Genomic DNA, 13,208 nt, shown 5'->3' with positions numbered 1-13,208 from the left:
GGCTAGTGTAGGTTAGGTGGGCTTCGGTCGGCGCAACATCGAGGGCCGAAGGGCCTGTACTGCGCTGTATTTTTCTATGTTCTATGTTCGATGTAAACCCTTCCTATTCATTGGATTTGTCCTGTTTTGCAACATTGCCCAGTAGATGCCTGTGTTGTAATTGCACAGAAACAGTTTGAGAAGAGACACTGCAAACTCTGGAGCACAAGTTTTTAGAAATATTGTCAGGGCTCATAATCTTTGCCTGTAACTGTTTCGCGATCTCATGTGGAGTAAATCTAATTGGTTGAAAATTGGCATCTGTGGTACTGGGGACCCACCCATTCGGTACTTGTGGCTGAGGATTTTTGCAAATGTTTTAGTCTTATCTTTCGCACTATCATTGCGGATGGGGGTTGTGGAGGAACATCCTCTTTCATTGTGTTGATTAATTGTTCAACACCATTAGTAAGTGGGTGAATCAGGACTGCAGTGCTTAGACCTGATCCGTTATTTGTGAAATCACTTAGCACTTAACCACTCACAATTTATGCTGTTTGGAATGCCAGTAATCCTAGTTTGTAGCTTCACCACGTTGACACCTGATTTTTAAGTATGACTGGCACTGCCCTGGCATGCCCTTCTGCTCAGTACAATGAATATAGTCATGAACATATTATTAATTTAGTAGTGTTTGATCTGCTTCATTCTTTTATGCACAATTAAGTATATCTTTTTCAGAAAAAAACAACTCTTGTGTTATCCCATTGGTTAAAACAAGATATTCTGATTTATTTTTAAATGTTAATGGGCCATAATCTAATTGCAATTTGATCCTGAGTGTTCCTTTGTTAAATCAAGCATAGCTTTTTGCAGAATGTGTCAATTTTTGAGCAGGCCTTCGGACTCTTAGTTAGTGAGATCTTCTTAAAAAAATAGAAGTTAGCTAAAGTTTTACTAACCATTTCCAATTGATCCCTGTTACTGTTATAGCTGTTAACTTTTAGAATGACCATTCTTGAGCAGGTGAGACTTGAACCCTAGCCTTCTAACTCAAAGGTAGGGACACTACCGCTGTACCATAAAAGCCTTGAGCTAATGGGATGATTGGCAGCAGTGGGGAGATGTTTGGGAAGTAGATATTTTGACCAATAAATTCCCTGATGTATCCCATGCTAACCTCATCGACATGTATGAATGAAGCTAAAGAAATACTTTGACTTACAAGGCACATTTCACAGTCATTGATTCTCAAAATGCCATCTCGCCAGTGAAGTTGTGTGGAAGTAGTAACAGAGCAACAGAATTGTTATGGTCAAGAAGGATGATGACAATAAATAATAGACAATAGCTGCAAGAGTAGGCCACTCGGCCCTTCAAGCCGGCACCCACCATTCATTATGATCATGGCTGATCATCCTCAATCAGTATCCTGTCCCTGCCTTATCCCCATAATCCTTGATTCCACTATCTTTCAGAGTTCTCTCCATCTCTTTCTTGAAAGTATCCAGAGACTTGGCCTCCACTGGCTTCTGGGGCAGAGCATTCCATATATCCATCACTCTCTGGGTGAAGAAATTTCTCCTCAACTCTGTTCTAAATGGCCTACCCCTTATTGTTAAACCATGTCCTCTGGTTCTGGAATCACCCATCAGTGGAAACATGCTTCCTGCCTCCAGAGTGTCCAATCCTTTAATAATCTTATATGTCTCAATCAGATCCCCTCTCATCCTTCTAAACTCAAGGGTACACAAGCCCAGTCGCACCAATCTTTCAACATAAGATAATCCCGCCATTCTGGGAATTGACGTCGTGAACCTACACTGCACTCCCTTAATAGCCAGAATTACCTTCCTCAAAATTGGAGACCAAAACTGCACACGCTTGGTCCATTGTGCTTGCAGTGCCATTCTCCTGCCTTTTCCCCATATCCCTGCACATCATTTCTATCCAAAACCAAATGCTCTATTGAATGCCTCAATGCAACTTGTCTCCACCACACTCTTCAGCAGTGCATTCCATCCTCTAAATACTCCCTGGGTGAACCAATTCATTTTTTCTCACGTCACCCTTGCTTCCTTTGTACATCACTTAATTATTTTCTCTTTTATATTCCTTTTTTATTTTCTTGCTGTGCTTTAGGAAATACAGGAAATGATTAACACAGTGCAAGCTCTGTCAAACTGAAATGTAATGCTGTCCAGATGTTTTGTTGATTGAGGGACAAGTATTGGCCAAGATACCTGCATTAACTCCCTCCCTCATCTTCAGGATAATGCCATGGGAACTTTTACATCAACCTGAGCTGGCAGATGATGCCTCAGCTTAATGCCTGATCTGAAAAGCATTACCTCCCGCAATGCAGCACTCTCTCAGTAATGCAATGGAGGGACAACCTTATATACTTGTACTCAAGTCTTAAAGCGAAACCTTAACCTGAACCTTCAGAGATAAAAGAGCTAACAACTGAGCCACAACGGACATGTTATAAGGGAATGGTAGTCTGTTCAGGAGAATTCACTACAAAATGCTTAATCAATTCTCTGTGGGAAATCAACAGTTTGAAAGGATGGTCCTTTTATTTACTGTAATGTTTCTAGGCTGGGCACAGAAAGATTGGCCAGGTAGTATTACCACTTCTGATCACTGTCTAGCATTTCCAGATAGAAAATTATTGAGATTATGTAAGAGTCAGTCTCAATTGTAATGTCTCTGCCCTTATAGCCTCAATATTTAGAGCTGTATACTTTGGTCCAACATGGACAAGTCGGACCGAAGGTCTGTTTCCGAGCTGTACATCTCTGTGACTCTAATTAGCATTTTCTTATTCATACAAGGGATGTTGGCATCGCTGCCTGGGCCAGCATTTATTGCCTGTCCCTAATTGCCCTTGTGATGGTGGTGGTGAGTTCTCTGCTTCAACTAACATGTGCCGACATGGATCCACAATATCGAGAGGGAGGGATTTCCAGGATTTCAGCGCACCGACACCGAAGGGATGGCTATACATTTGTGAGGTAAAAGTGAGGACTGCAGACACCGGATGTACATTGTCAAAGGGGTCAATTTGATTAAATGCATAGGCTTAAAATTTGGGAAACATTATTGTTTTGCAGGATTATGCATAACATTTTTTCCTGAAAGTGAGATCCAGATAGACTGAACAGGAGAATCACAAGGACATTTAGGGTTGGACACAAACTCCTTTTTGAGTTTGGAGTATTACTTTCCTTTCTGCTTTTGTTGCCTACCCTTTAATTTCACCCTGCACTGCTTTCCATACGATATCTTTGCCAAGAGCTTCAGAAAACCAATAGTGAGCAGTTTGGAGAAGACCATCACCATGCATCTGTTACCCATGTCCTTCGAGATATTTATGGTCATGGATTTGGAAGCCATTGTATAAGTAGCCTTGGTAAATTTCTGCAATGCATCTTGTAGATAATACACACTGCTGTGATTGAGCAGCAGTAGTGGGGGGAGTGGTTGTGGGTGTGGTGCCAATCAAGCGGGTTGCTTTGTCCTGGATAGTGTTAAGGTTCTTGACTTGTTGGAGCTGCAGCCTTCTAGGCAACTGGGGAGTAACCTTGGGCCCTGTGGGTGGTGGACAGTCTCTGGAGGGTCAGGAGATGAGTTACTCACCACAATAGTCCTAGTCTCTGATCTGTTCCTATTGCCACTGCATTTATATGGTATTGGATTTCAGCTTCTGGTCAATGGTATTAAGAACAATGTTTCCTTGCATTACTTATCCAAACTTGTCATAACTTTGTAAACTTCAATCAAATCTCCTCTATTCTTCTTTCTTCCAAGGATACAAATAGCCTAAACATATAACTAAAATCCTGTTTCTTTCAAACCATTATCACAAATCTCTTCTGCCTTTTCAGACAAATCCCACGTTCTTTCTAAACGTTGGTGACCAGAACTAGATGCAATGTAGAGCTTTATACATGTTCAACCTAACTCTCCTGCTTTTGTACTCAATGCCTCTAAATTGTGAAGCCCAAGATCCCGCATGCTTTACTAACAACACTTTCAATATATTGTACCACTCCAAAGATTGATGCACATGCATCCCTGAGTACTTATGTTTGCACACATTCTTTAAAACATTAGCTCATCTCATACTTTCCTGCATCACCTCATGGAAGTATTAACTTCCATTTGCCACTTGCCTGTCTATTCTGCTGTATTAGGTGAAAGTCAGGACTGCAGATGCTGGAGATTAGAGTCAAGATTAGAGTGGTGCTGGAAAGGTACAACAGGTCAGGCAGCATCCGAGGAGCAGGAAAATTGATGTTTTGGGCAAAATCCCTTCATCAGGAATTGGAAAATCAACATATTGAGCAGAAGCCATTCCTGATGAAGGGATTTTGCCCGAAACATCAATTTTCCTGCTCCTCGGGTGCTGCCTGATCTGCTGTGCTTTTCCAGCACCACTCTAATCTATTCTGCTGTATTGTCTTGCAAATGGCTTTTATAAACCTCACTGTGAACCACCTCTCCATGTTTGGTACCATCTCAATGTTTTGGACAATGTACGTATTCTACTCAATTGTAAATGGATAATTTGATTAATCAATGATGGTCTTTCAATCTGTGGCTCCAATACACTCACAAGATCCTTTGATTGGACTGTGCATGGAATTGATGAACTGACTCTAGCTAGCTAGATCTACAACATAAGTCACAATAACTGGAGTAGGCCATTCAGCCCATCGAGTCTGCTCTGCCATACAATGGGATCGTGGCTGATCTGTTAATCCACAAGTCCACTTTCCTGCCTTCTCCCCAGAACAAGTTCTTCCTCATACGTGTATCTCACTTCTTCAAAATCAGAAATTATACCTTCACAGATTCATTATCATCATCAATCATTCATTAATGAGTATGATTTTCCACCTAGGAAATTCCATGTCACTGGACATGGACTCTGTGGCTCTTTGTGTGGCTGTTAAGCCTGATCATAGTGCAGCATCTCCAACAATACATTTGGGAGGCATTCTTAGGATTTGGTATTGTTTCTTGGCCTTGAGTTCATTAGCATTCCTTTCTCCAGTTCCTTTTCTGTGTTAGTACTTACTGACATATATGTATGTATGTAAAGAAAATTCAAGTCCTTTACTAATCTGTCCCCAGTCAAGTTCTGGTCCACTCCTCCATTAATATCAACGGAGAAATCTTCCCAGATGTGGAATATTTCCATTGCTTTGGCAAGTTACCTCTGATCAAAGCCAAATCTCAGTGCAGAGATTCAACATTATGTCTAGTCTACGAGTGCTGCTGTTGTATGCTTAAAGATGTGAGCCTTTGATGACAACAACATTGTTCCGATACCAAGAGGATTGTAATTAAGGCAGTCAACCTCCTTACTCTTCGGTATGGCCCTGAAACTTGGGCTTCAGAGGTGGCCCTGGACTGGGTTCATGAGAATGGTCCCAGGAATGAAAGGCTTAACATATGAGGAACATTTGAGGACTCTGGGTCTATACGTGATGCAGTTTAGAAAGATGAGGGGCATCTAATTGAAACTTACAGAGTACTGAATGGCTTGGACAGAGTGGATGTTGAGAAAATGTTTCTATTGGTAGGAGAGACTAGGATCCAAGGCCACAGTCTTAGAGTAAGGGGAAAACCTTTTATAATGGAGATAAGGAGAAACGTCTTCAGCCAGAGAGTGGTGAATCTATGGAATTCTCTGCTCACAGAAGGCTGTGGAGGCCAGGTCATTGAGTAAAATTACGACTGAGATAGATAGATTCTTGAGTATCAAGGAGATCAAGGGTTACGGGGAGGAAGTGGGAGAATTGGGTGAGAAACCCAGCAGCCATGATTGAATGATGCAGCAGACTCATTGGGCTGAATGGCCTAATTTCTGCTCCTATGTCTTATGATCTTATATAGTACACAGCACCATACATTCTGTTGAAAGTTCCCCTTAATATTTGAGGAGGAACCAGTCCTCCACAATGTCAGTGACAAAATATTTGTTGTGGAGTGGTGGTGATGGTGTTGATGACTCTCTGAGGTTTCAGCCTTTATGCCAAATTGTCTTTCTCTTTCTGCCTTCAACTGTGCTGATGCTTTCATATTAGTTAACCTCTAATCACTCCGGCTGAACCTTTCCTTTTCCTTAATTCACAGGATGAGGGTGTCACTGGCTAGGCCAGTATTTATTGCTCATACTAGCGGGCATTAAGAGTCAACCACTTTGCTGTGGGTCTGGAGTGATATGTACTTCAGATCAGGTAAGGATGGTAGCTTCCTTTGCGAAGAGACATTACTGAACCAGATGGATTCACGGTGATCATCAGATTCTTAATTCCAGATTTCTATTGAATTCAAATTCCACCATCTGCCCTGTTGGGATTTGAACCCGGGTCCCTGGAACATTATCTGGGAATCTGGATGAAGAACCTAGTGGTAATACCATGAGGCAATCACCTTCTCTTAAAACTGGACTGTGTTAACCTCGGCTGCTAACAAGTAATTTAGTTGTGCAGAGATTCTGATACACCCCAAACCCCACCATCATCCACGATCTGGCCATGAACACATGAGAGCAGCAGTCACTGGGTAAGTGTGAAAATGCTGTTTGACTTTTGGTCATTTCTCTAAGCTCTCACATACCTACAGCTGCTGTGTTGCCTGACATTCATTAATTCAGGGTAGAGCTAGAGTAGGGGAGCTGAGTGGGTTTCTTTTTGTATTTGAATCATCGTCCAGAGGCCTTAAATGATTATTCTGTGAACATGATTTCATGTTTCACGTGGGCTGCTTAAGTATTGGAATTCAGTTTCTTTTCTGAGAAAAATGATGACTGGTACCAGTAATCATAACTTAGAAAGCTATTGGATTGGTATAAAACAAGTTGTAAAATGATCTGATTTATCGAGAGTGGTTGGACAAGCTACAAATTTTCACAGCATTGGAGACTGAGGGGGGATCTTATAGAAGTGTATAAAATCATGAGAGGCTTGGATAGGATGCATGCACTCAGTCTTTTTACCAGGTTTGGGGAATTGAGGACTAGAGAACGTCAGTTTAAGGTTAGAGGGGAAAGAATAAAAGGAAACCTAAGGGGCAACTTCTTTACACAGAAGGTGTACATATGGAATGAGCTGCCAGCGGAAGTGGTTGAGGCGGGTCTATATATAGACAAATATATAGATAGGAAATGTTGAGAAGGATATGGGCCAAGTGCAGGGAAATAGTGTTAGCATGGATGGACATTTTGATCAGCACAGACCAATTTGGGCCAAAGGGCCTGTCTCTGTGCCAACTCTATAACTCTAAGTTCTTTTCATCCACTCTTGAATTCTGGGAAGGAAGTGTCCATTTCTCAATCAACCTGGTCTATTTGTGACTCCAGTCTCAGTAGAGTAAATAAACAGGCTCCAAGAGTAGGCCATTCAGTCCTTTGAACCTGTTCTACTGTGCGATAATCATGGAATCCCTTCGGCCCAAGAAGTCCACAACAACCTTCCAAAGAGTAACCCACCCAGACCCATTCCCCTACTCTATATTTACCCCTGACTAATGAACTGAGCCTACATATCCCCGAACACTATGGGACAATTTAGCATGGCCAATTTGCCTAACCTGCACATTTTTGGATTGCGGGAGGAAACCGGAGCACCCAGAGGAAACCTACACAGACATGGGGAGAATGTGCAAATTCCACACAGATAGTAGCCCAAAGTTGGAATTGAACCTGAGTCCCTGGCGCTGTGAGGCAACAGTGCTAACCATTGAGCTACCGTGCAGTCGCATTTGATCTGGTTGCAACCTCAAGTTCCTGCAGACCCCTGACCACCTTTCATCCCCTCGCTTCCAGCATGTTCTGTTTCGGAAATCTCGCTTGTGTGTCCTGGTCAATACTGATCTTCAATGTCAGTAAAACATATTATCTGATTATTCCCAGAATGCTCTCTGCGGGATCTTGTTGTGCATAAATTGACAGCTCTGTTTTTGATGTCATGGTAGCGACTGGCCTTTAAAAGGCACATCAGTGACTCATAAGGCCTGCGGGATGTCCTGAATTATGAAATACATTGTGTAATTGCAAGTCTTTTTGTCTCTTCTCTCCCTTACAGTTCTTTAGCTCAATGCAGCATCTTATAATGAATGAAGAAACACAAAAAAAAATGCCTTGCACTTGTATGGTGCCTCCTGATCTCCCAAAGTACAGTGTCGGCAACAAATAATTTCTCAAGTGGTTTCACACTGACAAGCACAGGTAAACCATTTGAACACAGCAAGGTTCCACAAACAGCAATGCGATCAATGGAAATTAATCTGCTCCAGTGGAGTTGGCTGAACAAACAGCTTTCATAAAAGAGGCAAATACAATCAAGGGCATATACGTCTGTTGCTGAGATTAGTAGTTGAATATCCAATACTTCCATCTGCGACACTTTCTCCTGTTACATTAAAGGACCCAGTAATATGCGATAGCATCCTTTCGAGAGAGAACAGACTGAGGAACGGTGTATAAATTAAGTAAATCCCTTATCATCAGCAAGCTCTCAGAAAAAAATAAGTTATTTTTCCTTCTAACTTACTGATAAATTTGAAACTAGCTCGCAAAGGCTTTAAAGCAAATGAGAACACACTTCAACACAGTATAGCCACTTATAACAAGATACTGAGGGCAAATTGCAGGCCGCCAGTTCCATTGAGAGGTATACAACGTGTGGTAAAGACTAAGGGCTGAAAGTTACTGACATATCAACCACATTGACTGGAAATCACAGACACAATCTAGATGTTTTAGTGGCTTAGTATTGTTACAGGTGGGAGGTCTGCAGGTTGTGAGCTTGGTCCAGAAGATGCACAGTGTGAAGAGGTATGTGAAGGTGTACAATGCGATGGAATGAAGTTTGGGTGCAGCCACACATTCTCATGAACATGGGAGCAGCCTGTTTCAAAGACATGCCAGCAGCACGGGTCCACAATGTCTGCCAGAGTTACACCTTAAAAGAAAGACTTGCGTTTACATAGTGCTTTTTCACAGCCATCACATTTATATCTCAAAGTGCTCGAAAAACAGTGAGGTAATTTGCTGTTCCACAGGAAGCAGTGTCATCAAACATAACCTTTAAACTAAGCAAGGGTGGCATGAGAGCACAGAATTAGTGGCACAGTCTGAAAGGGGCGAAGTAACACAGGTTAAAAAAAACATTGGTTAGGCCACGTTAGAACATTGCATGCAATTCTGGTCTCCTTCCTATCGGAAAAATGTTGTAAAGCTTGAAAGGGTTCAGAAAAGATTTACAAGGATGTTGCCATGGTTGGAGTTTTTGAGCTATAGTGAGAGTTTGGATAAGCTGGGGCTGTTTTCCCTGGAGTGTCAGAGGCTGAGGGGTGATTTTACAGAGGCTTATAAAATCATGAGGGGCATGGTTAGGATAAATAGGCAAAGTCTCTTTCCTGGGGTGGGGAGTCCAGAGCTAGACGGCATAGGTTTAGGGCGAGAAGGGAAAGATATAAAATTGGCCTAAGGGGCAATGTGTTCACTCAGAGGGTGTACGTGTATGGAATGAGCTGCCAGAAGAAGTGGTGGAAGCTGGTACAACTTTTAAAAGGCATCTAAATGGGTATATGAATAGGAAGGGTTTGGAGGGATATGAGCCGGGTCCTGGCAGGTGGGACTAGATTGGGTTGGGATATCTGGTTGGTAAGGACAGGTTGGACCGAAGGGTCTCTTTTCATGCTGTACATCTCTATGACTCTATGAAAAACAAATTAGGGTAACCGAGAAGTGAACTGATCCTTATTCTAGATGTTGTTGTAATATTCTGGAAGATGTAACTGTGTATGGAATGCTGTGAGGGAGCATATCAATTTCAGGTATTGAGATAGGAACATAGGAACAGGAGGAGACCACTCAGCCCCTCAAACCTGTAGTACCATTCAGTGAGATCATGGTTGATCTGTGGTCTGACTTCATACTTCAAACTACTTTTGGCCCAAATCCCTTAATACCTTTGCTGAATGAAAATATATCTATCTCAGATCTAAAATCATGAATTTAGTGTCAACTGCGGTTTGTGGAAGAGAGTTCCAAACATGTACCACCCTTTGCGTGTGGAAATGCTTCCTAACATCTCTCCTGAATGGTCAGATCCTAATTCACAGACTATGGCCCCTACTTCTCGAATCCCCAACCACTGGGAATAGTTTATCTTTACTGCCCTGTCTTTTCCTGTTAATATCTTAAAATACTTTGATCAGGTTACTCTTAGCCTTTGGAAATCCACAGCAAATAGAGTAATTTGTGTAATCTCTCCTCATAATGTAACCGCTGAAGTCCAGCTTTCATTCTTGGAAACTTATATTGTACTCTCCTCAAGGCCAATATAACCTTCCTAAGGTCAGAAGAAGAGTTTTTAATCTCATTCCAAATACTCAAGATGGTGGTATGGAAAATGACTTGGCATATCAGACTGGCCCATGATTTCAGACAGAAGAATCATATTTTTGCAACTGCTTCATGTTTATCCTGAATGCAACTTTCAGCTACAACACCATACCTGCATTAGCAGTCAGCAAATAAATATTTTACCTACCTGTACTATTAGCTGCGCATAAGGGATCAAGCAGCTGATATGAGCTGTGTTGCAAAGATATGCAGGAATTTAAGACATGTCTACACAGAGCAGATCTCATATGGCAAAGAGAAAATCACTTCCAGGATTCACTGCTCCATTCAGTAGAACCCCTATTTTAATTGGTCTTTTCGATGGTTATTAATGTATGCACCAATATATTTGATAGTTGTATCAATGCATTTATAGACTCAAGAGCTGTGATGCAAGAGCAAGATAACAGTTAAAAAAAAGAATAAAGCTTTGGTTAATATTTGATACTGTAGCTAGATCAGTGTTGATCAATGTATTCCAAGATTTGTCATTGAATATTCTTCAATAAAGAACCCTTTGTTTAGTTCATCAAACAGTAACCCTTCATATACATGTGCTAAGGTCCACAATTAAAAGGGAGGAGAACCCATATTTCAATCTTAAAATTTAAGGCTGCTTGTGCTGGATTGCCCGAAAACAGCAACAAAATCATTCAAAAGAAAAGGATCTATTTTGAGCTTACCTGTACAGGTGAAAAACTTGGACTCGCCCACACTGAGTTCCACTTTGCCCAGAGAAATAGTCACTTGAAGCACAGCTAAGACAAAAAGAAAAAAAAGATTGAATGCAATTTATTTGAATCCCCGTAGCTTAATGGAGTCCAGATTGCAATCTGCCCCTCATTCTTGACTATCAATCTTCCCAACATTAGATTCATACAGACATAACCTGAAAGTCAATAGCTCACTTTTCCAGATTACGCACTGCTGTAAGAGAATGGAATGCAAGCATGTAGCCCCATAAAGCTTGAGTTAATAGAAATATCAGAAAATGTCATTTAACGAGATGAATATTTGAGTGAAGATGAGAGTAGGCTGTTTCACAGGTTCTGATATCGGGCAGTTAGTTACTGGGGTTCTCAGCTGTCAGCTCAGAACCAAAGGCCCTACTGACCACCAGCCAATCAGATAATAGTGAGGCCAACAGTGGGCCTCCCTGGAAATGCCAGCTTGAAGTGTAAGCAGGTTGAAAGCAGCTATCAGAGTTTGGCAGCTCTTGAATTCAGCAATGGCAGGACTGAGGTCATGGCTGCTGCTGGAAGGGCAGGTTCCAGAACACAATCATAATGCAGTGAACTGAGGCACAGGTGACTAATGTGAGGAAAGGCTGAAGGTTTTGAAGGGTGGGGTTCATTGGGTGAGGGGCACAGGATATTTGGAAGAATGAAGAGTAACACCAACAGCACAGACACAATTCCTTTGCTGGCTAAGGTCACCGTGAAGGTCCCAACCTCCCCCTCACCTGAGGCGTGGTGACCTACAGGTTAAACCATCGCCAGACTAATGGTCCTCTGGGATAATGGCAACCTTACCTTTACACTTATTGTCTTGAGGCCAAAACACTAAACTGAAGGAGGTAGCTCTAGTTCTAAGGACTGCAGAAATCAAAGGGTATGGGGGGAAAGCAGGAAGAGGGGAATGAGTTAGATGATCAACTAAGATGACATGGAAGGGCATAGCAGACTCAAAGAGCTGAATGACCTACTCTTGCTCCATAGAACCATGTTTTAAATTTCTAATTGGGACAGACCTCACCAGATGTTGCAGGATAAAATCCCAAGTGGTCATGAATTGGCTTCGTTACAGCTACTTCTCAAAGTACAGATCACAAACTGAACTGATTCTTTGCTGAAGTGGCTCGGTAAATAGAAGACCATTGTACTTTAAATGCAAAAATTTATAAGAATGTTATAAGGCTTCAAACCTTAGCATTTTAAATTTGATTTTTAAATTTAAATAGGGTAATGAAGAGTTGTTTTTATGAGTTCTGCTCAACAATAAGCCTATGTGGCTTTGTTATGATGGAATTCAATGGTTCAGGTTGTGTGCTATTGAAATGCAACTGCCAGGTTTACATCTGACACTAAAGATAATAAGCAGATTTGCTTGTTATAGTAGACTTTGTGTCTCAGAGACTTTGAACAGGAACACTGAGGGAGAGAGAGCCAAGTAGAATAACATCACTGTGATCTACAAATAGAAAAGACTCTGCCAGCTAATGCTCAGGACAACCTATCCACTGTTAGAAATGAAGCAATCCACAGCTATTTACAGATTCCAGAAGGAGATCAGGAGGAGGTCAGGAGGAGAAATTTTCAGAGTGGGCCTTACTGTTTAGTATCAGTTTCAGAATCCTTAGCAAACTGAGAGAAATGATCTTTGAAGAATGGTCTATGTTCTGACACAGAAAATGTGGAGAAATTAATCCTTTGGAATCAGGAAATTACTTTAGATTATTTCTTGAAGAGTCTGCAATTCAGTAGAAAACATCCTGTAAGGTATATGCATAGGCGTGTGGTCCTGTCGATTTAAAATGACAATAAGTCACATAATCACATAAGTAATTTCTGTAGCCTAGAACAATAGGTCCTCATTAAGGAATGTTCAGTCTGTTTATTTTTGTTTGTTCTAGCTTCTTTGTTACAGTAAATGGCTTAAAACTTGTTGCACGATTCCTTTACGTCAGTCAGTAGGAATTTAAATCTCTGGTACAGATTTATTTATCTCTAGAGGGGTCAGAACAATAGGAATGGAACTGCATGCTTCTAAATTGACAAGACAGCTTGTTTATGGAGGAGAATAG

The 13,208-nt window shown here is 41.4% G+C and overlaps 1 protein-coding gene across 1 annotated transcript in view; it reads right to left on the bottom strand.

Moving 5' to 3' along the window:
- The window catches only part of LOC132820630 (neural cell adhesion molecule 2-like), a 581,438-nt gene that overhangs the window by 485,125 nt on the left and 83,105 nt on the right, over window positions 1-13,208 (bottom strand). The window contains exon 2 of the mRNA XM_060832832.1: window positions 11,089-11,163. Within this exon, the coding sequence (XP_060688815.1) occupies window positions 11,089-11,163 (75 nt within the window). The remainder of the gene's footprint in view (window positions 1-11,088; window positions 11,164-13,208) is intronic.

This window comes from Hemiscyllium ocellatum, chromosome 12 (assembly GCF_020745735.1).
Source record: "Hemiscyllium ocellatum isolate sHemOce1 chromosome 12, sHemOce1.pat.X.cur, whole genome shotgun sequence".
In the NCBI taxonomy this organism is placed as follows: Eukaryota; Metazoa; Chordata; class Chondrichthyes; order Orectolobiformes; family Hemiscylliidae; genus Hemiscyllium; species Hemiscyllium ocellatum.
Note: the sequence above shows the minus strand (reverse complement) of the source record. Positions and strands in the feature narration are given on the sequence as shown.